Source organism: Panthera pardus, unplaced genomic scaffold (assembly GCF_024362965.1).
Source record: "Panthera pardus isolate Hobbes unplaced genomic scaffold, ASM2436296v1 HiC_scaffold_6, whole genome shotgun sequence".
In the NCBI taxonomy this organism is placed as follows: Eukaryota; Metazoa; Chordata; class Mammalia; order Carnivora; family Felidae; genus Panthera; species Panthera pardus.
Window position 1 is genome coordinate 4,944,639 of NW_026526991.1, and position 16,969 is coordinate 4,961,607.

At 52.8% G+C, this 16,969-nt stretch overlaps 1 protein-coding gene across 10 annotated transcripts in view; it reads right to left on the minus strand.

Annotated features, from left to right (window-relative positions):
• Window positions 1–11,365: 11,365 nt before the first annotated feature.
• Window positions 11,366–16,969, minus strand: part of EFCAB6 (EF-hand calcium binding domain 6) — a 241,550-nt gene continuing 235,946 nt past the window's right edge. For all 10 annotated transcript variants that reach the window (XM_019447136.2, XM_053895851.1, XM_053895852.1 and 7 more), the window contains 2 exons: window positions 13,873–14,022; window positions 11,366–11,731 (listed from right to left, as the gene is read on the minus strand). In XM_019447136.2, the coding sequence (XP_019302681.2) occupies window positions 11,609–11,731; window positions 13,873–14,022 (273 nt within the window). In that variant the 3' untranslated portion in view covers window positions 11,366–11,608. The remainder of the gene's footprint in view (window positions 11,732–13,872; window positions 14,023–16,969) is intronic.

Here is a 16,969-nt window from a genome sequence, read left to right on the forward strand (position 1 = left end):
CTGAGTTCTGTCTGGGACTGGAGCCGGAAGTGCCCTTGGGATATGCAGGGGGAGGAGTTCAGTGGCTGGAGGGATAAATGGCCCTGGATGGAGAGGAGCCTCTGTGGAGATCTACATTTGTGGGTCACAACCAAAGCCACGGGTCTGTAAGAGGCCTCCCAGAGGGGTGTGGGGAGGGCAAGAGGAGCAGCCTGGGGCCGACTTCTCAGCTTCTCCATGACCGTTTCGTGTCCTCAGAATACCCCACCTGTAAACTGCCCCTCCACCGGGGCCTCAAAGGTGCCTGCAACAACTCTCCATCAGTGGGCAACGAGGAGCCACTTGACTCTGGGTAGTCTCGGCTGCTGTCCTTGGCCAATGTGAGCCCGAGCAATGCTTCTGGGCATGAGACAGGGAACCCTGTGGTGGCTGCTGCCTCCTGTAGGTCCTGCTCTAGTGCACGGGTCCCCGAGTTGTGCTGAGACTCCAGATGCAGCCGCTGCTGAGCCATGGGCTCCTGCTGCCCTCAGTGTAGACGGGTGCTGATTGGGCTTTGGACAAATGGTGGAGGGGGGCCCACAGCAAGGGTGCCAGGGCCTCTAGCCCCTCGCCTGTTAGTGCTTCAGTACCTGGGGCTCATGCACACTTAGCCATTTTTGCCATACAAGATGGCATCTCAGACAACCCTCTTGTTGTCCATGGGAGTCTAGTGGGCAAATGCAGCAAGCCGTCTCCCCTCCCGAAGTTCACTGTCCAGGAGAGACCCCTGCCCAAGCCCCCTGAGTAAACCAGTGGAGGTGACAAGCTCTACAGACAAGGGCTTCATCCCGTGCTCTCCCCTAATGCCACCCCCAGCTCCCCGCTGGGCCCGACCCTGCCTGGGGGCCCTCAGTCCTACCCTCCCTTTGAAGGCGCAGACCATGAAGATCTCCAAGATGTGGGAGTCGGGCTCTGATGTCTGGAAGCTCGCGGTGTACTTTGGGAGGCTCATCTGATCCCAGAAAAGAAGGAGAAGCCTCAAGTCTTCCATGCTTGGGGCCCAGAGAGCAAAGAGGGGATGGGCTTGGGGCCCCCGAGGAAGAGCAAGCCCAGCGTACAGGGAGCTCAGGGAAAACTGTTCTGGAGGAAGGAACCGAGCTGGGCCCTGAACAATAGAATATGATTTTCCCATTTAAAAAAAAAAACCTTTTTATTTGGAAATAATTGTAGATTTACAGAAGAGTTGTGAGGTGGTGCAGATGTCACCCAGTGTCCCCTGGCTGTGAACATCTTGTATAACTGTGATGCCTTTACCAGAACCAAGGAATGAACGTTGATACGACACTATTAAACTATAATCTTGATTTGGATTCCAACAGTTTTTGATTAACGTCCTTTCTCTGTTCCAGAACCCAGTCCACACTACCACATCGCATATGGTTGTCATGTCTCTTTAGGGATGGTCTCTCAGTCTATTCTCGCTTTGCCTGACCTTGAAGGTTTTGAATACTGGCTGAATGCTCCGGAGAATGTCCATCAAGCTGGGTGGGCCTGGGGTTTTCTCATGATTAGTCTGGGGTTATGTATGGTGAAAATACAACAGAGCTGGTGGGTCCTCAAGGCATCTTCTCTGGGGTGACATGATACGGCCACGACTTATCACTGCTGATGTCAATCTTTTTTAAAATTTTTTTTTAAATTTTTTTTTTTCAACGTTTTTTATTTATTTTTGGGACAGAGAGAGACAGAGCATGAACGGGGGAGGGGCAGAGAGAGAGGGAGACACAGAATCGGAAGCAGGCTCCAGGCTCTGAGCCATCAGCCCAGAGCCTGACGCGGGGCTCGAACTCACGGACCGCGAGATCGTGACCTGGCTGAAGTCGGACGCTTAACCGACTGCGCCATCCAGGCGCCCCTGCTGATGTCAATCTTGAGCACACAGCGGAGGGGATGTCTGCTGGGTTTCTCCACCATAAAGATGCTAGCCTTCGTTTTCCATACCCTGTTGGAACTGAGACACCAGTCTGGCTCATGGTCAAGGGGAGGTGAATCGAGCTCTCCCTTCCAGAGGGAAGAGCAGCGAAGAATTTGAGGACACAGTTAAAATCACCACATTAATTAATAAATATTTGGGGGAGGTATTTTCAGGCCATGCAAATGTCTTATTTCTCCTTCAGATTTTGCCTGCTCATTTTAGCATCGGCTGTGGAGGGATCTTGTCTGGAACAATGATTACTGAGGTGCTCTCATGGTGATTTTCTAGTTCTTTCCTCAGACATTTCTTATTTGGAATTGTTCTGTAAGGAAGGCTTGTCTCTTCTCTGCCATTTATTTTCTATCAGCACAGGCTCATGGTTATTTTATCCATTAGGTTAAAATCTAGTACGAGCATTATTTATTTTGTTGCTCAGATTGTTTTCATTTTGTCCACTGGGAGCTCTTTCAAGTTGGCTCCTGTGTTCTTTTCACATGTTCCTATCTTTCGTTTGCCTTGACTTCCTTGATTTCTAGCACTACCAGATGCTCCAAATCCATCTTGCATTTTCCTTGCCCCTGCCACGGAATCAGCCATTTCTCCAGAGAGTTCTGCTTTTAGAAACTAAGATCTAGGTGGTAGATGTGCTAGCTGCTACTGGGGTATTTCTACTTCTAGGTCCTCACAGTGGACAGAATGAGGAAATATATGTAGTATATTAACCCATCTATATGCTCATGTATCTCTCCAATATGTATATCTATATCCATCCATCCATCTTTCCATCCACCTTTCCATCCATCATCCATCTTTCTATCCATCTTTCCATCCATCCATCTATCCATCTATCCATCCATCTTTCCATCCAACCATCCATCCATCCATCCTTCCATCCTTCCATCCATCCATCCATCCATCCATTCATCCTTCCATCCACCTACTCACCTATCATCTATTTATCTTAAAATAAGCATTAATTCACGCTGATACAGCAATGCACAATGCAGCATGCATAATTTATTCTTGCTTTTCACCTTGCTTATTTGTGACTTGTTCCTTTGACAAGGAGGAGCCCAGCTCCCATGTCTGCAATCATGTGTGTGTTCTACCCTAGTATACCCACAGAGCAGTTTCAGAACGGTTGATCTGTAGCCCCGTCAGAAACACAGTGACACGGTACAGGGTTCCCATACAATCCTTTTCATCTTCAGTTTGACAATCGAAACTCTGTTTTCCAAGGGTAAATTGATCAGGTCCTTTCTCCCAACCCAGTTTGGTGAGGTAATGTCACACGCGGTGCAATTCAATTCCGCCTTTGCAGTCTGCATTATATCCTGAGATTCCCTGACATCCTGGTTGACTGTTTTAAATATGCATACTGCCAAGTCACTCTTTGTCGTGTGTGGTTCTAAGGGTTTTCAGAAATGCAGAGTCAGGTATCCACCACCCCAGGACCCTAGGAAACAGTTCCATCACTCAAAAAATTCCGCTTGTTTGACCCCTTTTGAACCATACTGTTTTCCAAAATGGCCGCCTGTTTCCATAATCCCACTGGCAATGAGTGAATGTTCTTGCTGGTCCACATTCTCATCACAATTTGGTATTTGTTCATTTAAAAAATTTTGGCCCTTTGAGTAGGTGTGTCTTGTATTTCATTGTAGTTTCAATTTCCATTTCCCCAATGACTAATGACGTTGAGCATCTTTTTACGTGCTTATTTGCCATTCATGTACATTCTTTTCAGACTTTTTTGTCCTCTTCCTTAAAAACTGGGTTGGTTTTTTTTTTTTCTGTTTGTTTTAAATGTTCTTTATGCTCTGGATACAAGTCCTTTTTTAAAAAAATTTTTTTATGTTTATTTATTTCTGAGACAGAGAGAGACAAAGCATGAGTGGGGGAGGGGCAGAGAGAGAGGGAGACACAGAATCCGAAGCAGGCTCCAGGCTCTGAGCTCTCAGCACAGAGCCCGATGTGGGGCTCGAACCCACGAACTGTGAGATCGTGACCTCATCCGAAGTCAGACGCTCAACCGACTGAGCCACCCAGGCGCCCCTGGATACAAGTCCTTAATTGAATATGTGACTCACAAACCTTTTCTTCTAGTCTGTGGGTTGTCTTTTCATTATCTTCACAGTTTCTCAGAGCAAAAGTTTCTAATTGTGCTGAACTCCAATTTACCCACATTTTCTTTTAGGAGTTATGTTTTTGGTGTCGTATCTAAACACTCAGCGCCAGACTCAAGGTCCTACAGATTTTCTCTGATGTTTTCTTGTAGAAGGTATATAGTCTTTTGTTTTACATTCAGGTCTATGATGCATTTTCAGTTAATTTTGGTGTAAGGTGTGAGGTTTGTGGAAGTTTCATGTTTTTACATATGGATGTTCTTTCTCCATTGAATTGCCTCTGTGCATTTGTCAAAAATCAGTTGACTGTATTTGGGCATACTTCTGGGCTATTTTCTTCCACTGATCGCTATGTCTGTCCTGTTGCCAGTATCTTCTCTCTTGTGATGACTGTAACTTTATGGGTAAATCTTGAAATTGGATAGTGTAAGAGGTCCAATTTTGTTCTTTTTCAGAATTAGTTTGGGCTCTTCTGGTTCCTTTGCCTTTCCATGTACATCTTTTTTTTTTTTCTTGAGAGAGAGGGTGCAAGTGAGTGAGGGGCAGAGAGGGAGAGAGAGAGAATTCCATGAGGAACAGAGAGAGAGGAGGGAGCGAGGGGGGCAGGGGAGAGAGAGGAGAAAGAGAGAGAATCCCATGAGGGACAGAGAGAGAGGAGGGAGTGGGGGGAGGGGAGAGAGAGGGAGAAAGAATCCTGCAGAGCCCAAAGCAGAGCTTGAGCCCATCCGAAGAGGGGCTTGGGCTCACCCGATGTGGGGCTCAAACTCATGAACCGTGAGATCATGACCTGAGCCACAGTCGAATGCTTAACCAACCGAGCCCCCCAGGCGCCCTTCCATATACATTTTTGAATGAACTTGTTGACCTATAAAATAGATCTTGTGGAGATTTTGAGATTCTAAGGGATTTATAATGAAATTGGAGAGAAGTGATATTTTAACAATGGTGAGCCTCGTTTCACGAAAAACATTTCTCTCTCCATTTGTGTAGATCTTTGATTTCTTTCATCCATGTCCTACAGTTTTCATCATACAGATCCTTCACACATTTTGTTAGATTTATTTCTAAGTACTTCATTGGGGGGAATATTACAAATAGTACTGTTTTTAAAGTTTTAATTTCCTGTTGCTCACTGTGGGTACATAGGCATACGATTGACTTTTGCACAATGACTTTGTAATTCACTTAGCTTAGCCTTTTCGGTGGGTTCTTTGGAATTTCCTATTAGGCGATCACGTCATCTGCAACCAGAGACAATTTTATTTCTTCTTTTCCATTTTTGATTTTTCCTTCTAGTTTTTCTTGCTTTTGTGCACTGGCTAGGACTAGAAAGTATGATGTTGAATACTTTCAATGAGCATTAGCTCATTGATTAGCTCAATGATGAGTGTTAGCTGTAGTTTTTGGTACATGTCTTTTACTCAGTTGAAGGAATTCCCTTCTGCTCTAGTTTGCTAAGAGTTGTCCCTATGAATCCATGCTGAATTTTGTCAAATGCTTCTTCTGCATCGAGATGATCCTGTGTTTGACGCGATAGGTCTAAGTGCGGCTCTCCTTGAGAACCTGTCCTCTTGAGGGTTCACTGAACTTGGATACATAGATTCATATTTTCCTTCGAATTTGGGGAGTTTTTGGCTACTGGTTCTCCAACTATTCTTGCCGACACCTGCTTTTTCCTCTCCCTTTGGGCCTCCCATCGTGTTTATGCTGGTATGTCTGATGATACTCCACAGGTCTCTGAGGCTTTGTTCATTTTCCCTCTTTATTTTCTTCTTTCTGTTCTTCAGACTGGATGGTCTCAATTTACTTATCTTTAAGTTTCCTGATTATTTCTTTTGCATGCTCAAATCTGCTGTTAAGTTCCTCTAGTGAATTAAAAAAATTTTTTTTCAATGTTTATTTATTTTTGAGAGAGAGAGAGAGAGCAGTGGAGGGGCAGAGAGAGAGGGAAACACAGAATCCGAAGCAGGTTCCAGGCTCTGAGTTGTCAGCACAGAGCCCGACATGGGGCTTGAAATCATGAACCATGAGATCATGACCTGAACTGAAGTCAGATGCTTAAATGACTGAGCCACCCAGGTGCCCCGCCTCCAGTGAATTTTTAGTATGTTATAGTTTTCAAACTCCAGAATTTCTATTTGATTATTTTTAATGCGTTAAATCTCTTTATTTAATACTTGTAATATTTTCAATCTGGTGAGATGTTATTCTGATATGCGTCCCTTTAGCTATGTGAATATATTTAAAATAGTCAACGTAAAGATCTGTCTACTAAATCCAACATCTGGGCTTCCTCAGGGATAGTTTTGTTTTTTTTATTTTTATTTTTGTTAAGTTTATTCATTTTGAGAGAGACAGAACAAGAGAGGGAGGGGCAGAGAGGAAGAGAAAGAAAATCCCAAGCAGGCTCTGCACTATCAGCACAGAGTCCGACATGGGGCTCAAACCCACGAAACGCAAGACCATGACCTGAGCCGAAACCAAGTCAGATGCTTAACAGACTGAGCCACCTAGGCGCCCCACCCTCGGGGACAGTTTTTATTGATTACTTTTGCCCCTGTGTATGGGCCATACTTTCTTCTTTTTATGTCTTGTGATTCATTGTTAAACACTGGACATTTTAAATAACATAACACAGCAACTTTGGAAATTAGAGTCTAGCTCCCTCCAAAGGTTTGTTATTGTTGCCTGTTGTAGTTGTTTGTTTAGTTACCTTTCTGAACTAATTCTGTAACGTCTATATTCTTTGTTCCTGTGTGGCCACTGAGGTCTCTTCTGTTAGCTTAGTGGTCAACTAAACATTGGACAGAGATTCCCTTAAGCACTTGGAACCAGTGACTCAGACTTTGCTGACGAGCTCTGCGTGTATGTGGAGTCACGTCTTCAACACGCAGCCAGGTAGCTGAAAACTCTGCCTTAGCTTTTATTTCCTGCTAGTGCGGGGCCTCAAGGTCACTCAAAGGTGCGAACATAGGTCCCTCTCATATCTTTTCTGAGCATGCGCACATCCCTGGACATATGCCAGCCCTGTGCACACACATGGCCTTCTAGAATGCCGAGGAAAATCTTGGGAACCTTTCAAAGTCTCTGTGAACATCTTATTTTTAAGTTTTCTTAAATTGGTTGGCCCAACTTTATCCACTACCTCAAGCAGCCGCAAAGATAAGATACTTGCTGGTAATTGTTTTTGACAAACGTGCCCTTTGGACTCTCGGGAAAAGATTTTTTGTACCTGAGCGATCTCTGAGTCAGTTCAGTACAGACAGTCTCCCAGGGAATCACCAGGCGAATCAAATGTGACGACTCTTTGGGAATGAGGCTTTCAAAATGTTCCGGCTCTATTCTACTCCCTTGGGGACCGCCACTGTGCACGGAGAGGGTAGGCTGTTACTTTCCTGAGCCATCGTGGAGCTGGAGAATGGCTGATGGGACTAGAACAAGTTAAAATGTCACAAAGCTTGTTCTTTTTTTTTTTTCCTCTAAAACTCAGCTGCTTTTCTTGAATAAATGCTCCTTGGGTTCCTATGTAAATACTTGGTTAATGTCCAGAATTTTGAAAACGTTGATTCTGACGCTTTTTGCCTCCTGCGGACGTACTGCTGGCTAGCACGAATTTCTGCCTCTCCCCCAGGAACAGGGCCTTCTCTGTTCATGTGCTCTCTCACCCTCACTGGGTTCCAGTTGGTGCCCTTGGGCTACAGCTTTGTAGTCCTTCTACACCTTACTTTTCCTGCTCCCTCTGAGCGACAAGAGGTGGGTTCGGGCAGTTTCTGCAGCGGCTGAGGCTCTCTTCTCCCAGCCGGCATCACTGGGGAAACAGGAGAGAAGCAGCGTTCTCTGGATTCTCCCTGACTTCTGGGAGCTCCCGGTGGCATTTCCGAAGGATGCACACGCCCCTGGGCCAACAGCCCCCAGAGCCTTCACATCCTCAGGCTGGCCTTTAGCAACTCGTTAACATTTTCCAGCTGAATCCTCTTACTGGCTTGTGTGGTGTTTGGTGGTACAGTTTCACCCAAGCAAGCGCTTTGGGCCCTGCTGCTTGCTCCCTGCAGGCACCTGCCTCCCCCAGGATTGTGGCGGGTGGTTTTGGCGAACTCTGTTCTCAGACGGATTGAAGAGAAAGTCATTGGTCTGCATTAGTGATGCTCTTTCCAGCTCCCCGCCTCGAAGAAGCCGAAAAGCACCGGTGTTTCTCGAGAGTAAGAGTAAGCCAGAGTAAGTCATGTGGCTGAGCTTGGATTCAGGGAGCGGGGAAATGGACATCGCTTCTTCAGAGACAGGAACTTCCAGATAAAATGCAAGGGGCACAGACACATGAAGGGGAGACGAATGGGGCCATTTGTTCTGATAGGAGGAGCTCCACCAGGGGTGGAGAGATGGGGACTTGAAATTTTTAACATGATAGGATTCAGAGGGGACACTGCACTTAGCTGGGTGGAGCTCAGGGAAGGCTGTCCAGAGCCCAAGACACCTGATCGGGGATGCAGGGCCCAGGGAAGGGGTGGAGGCGGATGGCAGTCCCATCTGGGACTTATCCCCCTTTAGGTAACAGTCCAGGCCTCTCAGCCTCCCGTCTTTGATTCTGACCTCCCTCTCGGCCCCTTGCTGAAATCCTGTCCTGAGGTCTAGCTCCAGGCTTTGTGCTTAGGGCTGGGGCCCTTTGGGGTCCCATAGACCAAGGGCTTCCCCCGCCAGAGCCCTAACCCTCCTCTCTTTCGATTGCTTGTGACCTACCATTTTGGGAGCTCTAGGGGCCAGGCACAGGGTGAACTGGCCAGGTGGCCGGGCCCACGGATAGATGGTTCCAGAGGCAGGCAGAGAGGGGTTATTACCTTCATTTTGCAGACACGGAACTAGAGGCTCAGTCCAGAGGGGTAAGTTGCACAGAGGCCAGGGGATGGGCAGGGGGAGGCCGGACACCCCCTCAGTCCAGCGCTGTTCTCCTGACTCAGGCTTGAAGGGTCCAGGCATCAGGAAAGCGGCTGGCCTACCTCTTCTGGGGCTGAGGGAGGAGATGGCTGGTAGCCCACTCGCCCGCAACCCTCAGCTTGGGAACTCTGCCAGCTCCCCAGGAAACCCCACCGCTGAGCCAAGCCCACGGACGGCCCACACTGGCTTGAGGAGGAGAAGACGTGTGGGCACTTCCTGGTGCCAAGCTACGTGCTAGATCTTTCCACCTTCGGCCCTCCCGATGTCCTCTGAGTTGATCACTCATTTACAAGAGTGGAAACTGAGGGTCAGAGGAGCCCGGGTTTCCTGGTAGAGCTCGAATTCAAACCCAGTCTCACGAACAGCAGAGCCGCCCTGAAAACGCTGCCCGTGTGCTTACCCGGCCTTGGCCAGCTGTGACCGCACACAGAGTCCTGTTTTTGTCAGGATGAGCCATTTGCCTCTTGAAGCCCCTCCTTGACCTGGAGGCTCCCCAAACCCCTCAACGACGGACCCACAAGGCCGCTGGACGGCATGAGACTAAAGGTCTGGCTCGGCCTTGGGAGGTCAGGAAGGCTTCCTGCAAGAGGGGGCTCTGAGATGAGCTCTGAAGGACACGTCGGCATTTCCTGAGGAGCAGGTGGGAGAAACAGCAGGTGTGGAATGTGAGGCTGGGAGCAAGCCCGCTGGGGGAAGACTGTGGCTGGGCAGGTAGGCAGGGCCTTGAACAATAGGGCAGGGGCACCCGGGAAGGGTATCCACCCGCCTTTCACTCCTAGGAAGAGCTGCTGGGGCCGGGGCCAGGGCCATCCTCACGACACGACACCCACTTGGGGTCAGCAGGGGCCGTGGCCCTCTCTCCTGCTCCCTGCACTCAGGCCGCCTGGGCACCCCTTCCCTGCAGCGGGCAACTTCCTCCCCGAGATTGCTCTGGGCTCCCAGGTTCTCTGGGATCTTGGGGCATCCCCTGCCCTGGCCAGAGCCCCCGTAGCCTCACCCTCGAGGCCCCCTTGCCAGGCTGGGGAAGTCTCACTCTCCAGGGCCAACCTGCCACTGCCTTCGCCTGCCACGGGGGCCTCCCTGCCTCTCTCAGCACCGGCCTCGGTGTTGCCATATCTCCAGTGGGGGTGGGACCCCATCTTGCCAGGGGGGTGTGGCCAGGGGGTCGGAGTGCCCCCAGGACAGTTAGCGCTGGCCCCTACTTCCCGAGAACTGGGTGAAGGCCACAGGAAAGGGAGGAGAATCAAGGCCGCTGGCCAGGGCCCTGCGAAGCCGCCCTCCTGGTGGCTGGGCCTCCCTCACAAGGAAACTAAGTCCTGTGTGTTTCTTCAGGCCCCATCTTGGTGAGGCCCTCAGACCCACAGAGTCTGGCTGAGAGCGAATTTCCACAGCTGCACCAGTTTAGGTCGATTAGCGAGAAAAACCAAACGCAGTGAAGCCAAGAGAGGATTCTCCCCGCCTCCGATTCCAGCCTGGGGGTCCGGGGCTACCCGGGCGCTCCGGGGCCTGTGACTACCACCAAGGCGAGCATCTGGCAGAGGGGGCCTCCTCCTGGCTCCGGGCTGACGGGGCAGCCTCCAGCGCAAGCTCACCCCCCTGGGCCTGGGGGTCCTGACCGAGCTGAGGCTGGGACCCAGCACACGGGGAGACCAAGGTGTCCGCAAAACACCTTCATGGAAAGAGAGGGCCTGTGGTGGGCGTGGCTCTTCTCCCCACACCTCACTGGCTTCCAGCGGGGAGGCCGAGACCCGCCCCGCCTCGAAATTCTGCGTACTTCGAGCTGCTGCCTCCGTGGGCCCCCGGTGGGGAGGGGTCTTGGACCTGAGGTTCTGGCGCTGCTTCTCCTCTGGAGCCACCTGGGGTGGGGTGACAGAGGGGACTCCTTGCTCCCACCCCTCCCTGATGGCCAGTGGCCACACGACTCGGGGGCACCTCCTCCCAGTTCCTTCTAGAACCTTCCAGAAGGCAGCAAACTCTACGTCTCTCTTCCATTTGCTTCACAAAAGGTGGTAAGGGTCGCAGGGATTGGAAAGTTCTCTTGGCTTGTCAGACCCGTCGTGTCTGAGGAAGGGTCCCTCCCCAAAAGGTCACTGGTGGGTGCTTCTAATCAGCTGCCCGCTGGGCAGGGCCCTGGAAAGGCTGAACAGGGACGAGGCCTTAGACGTGGGCTGCCCCACCGTGAAGTCTGGCTGGCGCCCGCGTCCCTAGGGACAGAGCAACAGCCATGCAGACAAGCCCAGCAGAGACACAGATCCGATCCGGGAGGCAGGAAGGCCTCTGGTCTCCCCTAGGCAACCATGCAGGCTCTCATGAATGAAACCTCCAGAAATCTAAGTTTCTAAGCATTTTATCATTGGTGGTTCTTTTGAAGTCTTACGAATCATTTCTGCAAAGACTAGCATTTTATTTGCCTCAACTGAGTGAAGGGTCCCGTGGCTCCGTGGGGCGGAGCTGTGGCTGAAGCTACGGCCGTGGGGCAGTGCAAAGCCTTAACCGCCGGGAAAGACACGGGGCTGCGTGTGTTTCTGGAGCCTCCCCCCCGCCCCGATTCTGTGATCTCATTCGTCTTAGGGACAGGCCGCGTGGTCCCCACCCGTCTGCACTGGAGGCCCCCGTCGGCCGCCTACTGGAGGAAGGCCCGCAGGAAGTCGTTGTAGGAGATTTTGGAAGACAGTGTCTTGTCATAATACTCCAGGATGTGGAAGAACTCCTCCTCCGAGAGGTTGATGCTGTGCTGTCTCAGGACCTGTCGGAGAGGAGAGCAGCCCCCGCTGGTGTCGGTGACACTCGAGGGGGCGGGCAGCCAGGAAGGGGCTGGGACCCACCCGCCTCTCCTCCTCGACCCTGAAAGGCCCACCTCCAAAGTTGCCCCAAGCAGCCCTCTCCCTCGGTGCACATCCCCCTCCCTCTCCCTCCCTCTCCCCCCCTCTCTTCCCTCCTTCCCTCCCACCTCCTCTCTCCTAGGCCCTCACCCTCCCAAGGGCCAGCGGGTGTGACAATGGAAGACTTCCAGAACAGGGGAAGGTGCTGGTTCCCCCCCTCCCAGCCCCCCCGCCCCCAGCCCTCCCAGAACAGGTTAATAACCGTTGCCTCCCTGCAGGGTAGTGAGGCTGGTCCATGCGTTCAGACAAGGCCTGGACGGAGAGTAGAGAGGGCTGGAAGGGAGACCTGGCCACAGGGCCTTAGCTAGGGTTGGGTTGGGGAGGAGGGCAGGGCTGCAGGTGCAGGGCGCGGGGCGTGGCGGATCCCGCAGCGCCACAGCCCCCGGCAGAGCTAGCTGCCCACCCGACAGCAACTGCCCCTTCCTCCTCAGGGAGCAGACCCCTGTGTCTCCAGCTAAAAGGCAACACTTCTCGGCCTCTTTTGGGGCTAGGTACGTCCTGGCCAGTGACACCTGAGCGGGAATGTGATGTGGGACTTCTGGGAAGCCTCCTCTAGAGAGGAGGCCCTTCCCCTTCCCCTCTCCTCCTTTTCTCTGCTGCCGGGAATATGGAGGCGATGCTAGAGCCCCAGCAGCCACCAGAGACCATGAGGCGACTTCGTGGACGGAAGCCAGGTGCTGAGGGTGGCAGAGCAAAAAAAATGAAGGCCCCAGTGGCTGTCCGGCCCCGTGCTGGCTCTGGCTTCCTAGCTCGTGACTTGTTTCAAGTGAGAGGGAAACGGACTTTCAGCCGCTGGGTCCGGGAGTAAAAGCGGAGACTAAGTTGCAACTTAATTTCCTACCGATGCTTTGTGTTGTGATTTGTTTCTAAGAGGGGACTAGAACGTGGGGCTGGAAGGTCCCGGGGTTCCTCCGGGCAACGGGCGACGGGCCCCGTCTGTGGGGCTGAGGGCTGGCAGCAGACGAGGAAGCTGAGCCTGGGTGTCTGAGGAGGGTCCTCGGCACCCAGCTGGCCTCTGGCTCAGGCTCTGCTGAGGCCCGGCTGCCCCTCTAGTGCCCCCCTCCCTCTGCCGCCCACCCCCGGTTCCTGGGACGCAGACGGGACCCCGGCCGCTTCCTTCCTCTTTGCTGGAGACTGAAGGGGAACCCGGGGCTGAGAGCTGACTTGAGCCCAAAGACAAGACAGACAGTGTGAACTGGAAAGTCACGGGCGGTGGGGGGGGGGGGGGGGGGGGGGGAGGGCCTGAGGGCAGGTGTCCCCGGGGGCTGCGGGGACCGGCCCTCCTCCTTCCTGCAGCCCTGCCCGCCCACCCCGTGCTACTCATCTTCCCGGCTTAAAACAAGAGGGTTTTACTTTTTTTGTTTAGCTGAAGCAGAGATGAAACTAAGGGACAATTTTTTTGTAAGTGCATTTCAAGGTCATAACCCTTCGTGTCTGTCTGACGTTGTGACTGTTCTTTTCTGACTGTAATATGTGATTTTGAATCTAATGTCTGGACCTCAATTATTTGCTGGACCGGCCGGCTGCTGTGGGGGGTGGCCAGCAGCATACGGGGGGCAAGAGGCAGAGAGGAGCGAGTGACCGGCTCTCGGGAGGCAGTGCTGGGCTCTGCTGCCTCGGTGGCCACAGCGGGGACCCTGCTTTGTTTAGCTCCTCGATGTGGCCGCCTGCTCTGTGGGTCTTGCGGGGCGGACGCAGGCCCCGGCTCCCCCATGCAGCCAGTCTGGGCTCCAAGGAGCACTGGCACCTGTGGTGGTGACCTGAGCCCTCAGGTCATGTCCCCACGGGGTTCTAGAAACCTTCAGGGAGGAGAACCTGGGGTCTGCAGGTGCGGGGCAGGTGGACGTAGCCCTCGATAACTTGGGGGTCCCAAGGAAGTGAGGTCCGGGACAGCCGCTCACACCGGGGCCTCTGCCGGGGGGCGGGGGGTGAGGGGTCCTCTTTTGAGGTCTTCTGGCCGCTGCTCCCCGTTCGGACGCCGCAGGCGCCCAACAGCTGAGCTCACCTTCCGGAAATCAGCCACGCTCAAGAGCCCCGTCCCGCCCTCATCGTAGGCTTTGAAGGTACGTCGCATCGGCCTCCAGCAGTGCACAATTTGGGGCTGAATCCGCAGTAAAGCCGAGTAAAAGGAAGAGGTCTCAGCACCAGCTTCTTTCTGGGGGAGAACAAACCCCACAGAAACCGAGAGGTGGTGAGAAAGGCGCTTTCGAATGGGCAGCATGGGGTAGACAGGCACAGCCCAGCGGCCGCGCGCTCCCCTCCCGGGCCTCAGCCCTGCTTTTGCCCCTGCTCACCCCTGCCCTGGGCTCCCCCCGGCCCACTCCCCTGTAGAATGGGGCCTGCCGGCCAGACTCACGAGGATAATGGGAGATCGCTAACCCTGCTGTTGTACAAGGCAGCCCCCGCCTCCCCTGGCCCCTCCAACCTGGGAGGAAGGTCACTCCCTTGACCCCCGTCATCTCCTGGACTGGGAAACGGGAGGCTTGGGGACGTGAAGTGGCAGGTTCAGGACCGATCTGGGCTCTGTTCCTCCCAGGTGAAGGAGGAGAGAGAGGGCCAGACAGAGATAGCCGGCCGGTTTTAAAACAGTTTGAAGGAAAAAGAGATTTCAGACTGGGTCTCCTAGTAGGTTTATCATAATGAACAGAGTTTTCTCAAAAATTACAAGGTTGTAATTATATCTTGTAATTAGACAGCACACTACCCTGTGATTATTTCATTTAGGTGCTATTAGATAGAAAACAAGATATTTTAGCATGATTTAACCCTAACGCCTGTCTGAATATCAGAGGTGAACCACAGGCAATAACGTGTTAACACGTTTTGGGAAAGTTTAATTTTAATGCGGCACTACGTAAAACCAATTAGCGCAAAGTTGAATTGCTTTCGATTTTTACATCCTTTAGCACCTAGGATGGAAACTCACCAGATACTCTATAGCTTCAATTAGCTGCCAATTTACCCAATCTGCTGATCTGCACGGGAAAAAGCAAGGATTCTGTGTCGGCTCCTCCCACACCCATGCGCCATCTGAGAGAGCCTCTTCCCGTCCTCGCACAGTACAGCCAATCGCTCTGGAAGGCCTCTGCCCCCAGCTCCAGCGTGGCCGCAAAGCAGAGTCCCAGGTGGCCTCCCCAGGGGGGTGTCTCTGCTGGCCTGGGCGCCTTACTCGTGTGGTGGGGGCCTTGGCGGCCTGCAGAGGGGACAAGTCACCAGGGCCAGGCGGGGCTGGCCCCGCTCTTTCCCCGGAAAGGCCGCTGGGGAGAAGTCTCCTGCCGTCACTCACAACGCAGAGTGGGACGGGATGGAAGGCAGGACCCTTTCTGAGTGGCAGCCGTCGTCCGTCGGGGTGTGAACACCAGAGCTGGGGGGCGGGATAGAGCACACAGGGCGCGTGCCGGGACCTCTGCCCAGGGGCCCGGCTCCCAGTGGGGCCGGACTGGAGCACCTATCACCTCACTGAATACAATCTCAGTCTGACGCTCCTACGAGTTCCCGGCACCTCGGTGTGGATGGGTGGAGGGTCTGGAAGCCTCACAGTCTCTGTATGGGGCAGGGCTCGGAAGGGCTCACCCTTCGCAGGCCTTAGAACCCAGCGGATCGCCCCCTCGTTTCCAGAAGGGAAACTGAGGCCCAGAGAGGCAGAGGAAGGCCAGAGCTGGCAGGGGGCCTGGCAGGCTGTGTGGCCTCCATCGTTCCCCACCTGTGCTCCTGGGTCCCATGAAGATCTAAGGAAGGCGGGCCTCTCTCTGCTCACAGAGGAACCGAGTTTAGAGGAACAAGTAAGTGTCTCAACTTTTTCTTCTGTAACTCGGCCAAAGCCTTTGATGCCAGCTTGTGCTTGTGTAAAGTGGAAATTCCACTCGGGTGGGACCTGATCTTGCACAAAACTACCTACAAACTTAGCTGCCTAGAAATCTTCTGCAAGGGATCCACTGTTTGCTGGGCTGACCCGTCATGACCCTGTGGCTGCCGGGCGCGGGCGGGGACCGGCTGGGGCCGGCCGGGTCTGCCCCACACCCTGGTCCCCGCCGCTGAGCCCTCAGGGGCCTGGGAGCTGCTGTTGGCTCCCCAGATGGACAATCCCAGCTGTACGTGACTTGCTCTTTAATTCGACAGAATGGAATTCACTGTTACAGATGATGGAATATGAGCAGGAAAAAGTGGTTTGTTTGGTTTTTTTCCTTCATCGTTTGGAAAGACCGGAGAGAGGCGAGTCTGGGCAAACACTGGCTGGACTGTGTGTGGGTCCAACACCGTGCACCCGGAGGAAAGGGTCTGGCCCGCTTCAGATGGTTGATGAATGAATACACTTCGATGTGTCCGTTCAAAATGTTTCACTTTGCTATGACCCCCCGCCCCCGCCCCCGCCCCCGGCTTCGCCTTTTCCGTTAACTGACTGATTACTGTTCCCTGTGCCTCGTATGAACAGCCGTGCTGTCCCTGACTGTCCGCCATACAGATGTGTCCAGGTGCTGGGGGAAGAGTCACCATAACCAGGCGTCAGCCACCCGGGGAGTCTGAGGACCTGAGATCCAGTCTTGGGTTCCCAGTCTTGGGTCTCCAGACCCGTACGGGGCTCCAGAAGGAGAGAAAGAAAATGTCTGAACTATTTCCAAGAAAGGAAATTCTGAGCTGTCTGCAAGGTTTTGGAAGCCTGGCGGAGGCCTTACCTTCAGCTACACCTCTTGCCTCCCAGGCACAAGCTCCCCGAAGTACCTGCCAGCTCGCTGGCTTTGGGCCCGCCAGGCAGACCCTGGCGGTCGGGTGCTCACCTGAAAAGTGCCCCGTGCTGTACAGGCCTTTAAGTAATGGAGGAGATCGGGCAACAAAGAATTGCGTGACAAGTGTATATACACACGCCTTATACGTGTGCAAACACGGGCCACATAAGCATCACACACACACATCACACGTGCACACACACGTATCATGTGATACACATACATATCACACGTGTATATCATACCCTGTGATATACATGTATCATTTATGTCACACACACGCGATATACACATATATGTGCATAGAGAACATCTCAGCCAATTTTCTGGGTCCACGTGGAGGTGGCAGTGAGACTGGAGACATTTGACAAGTGGGTC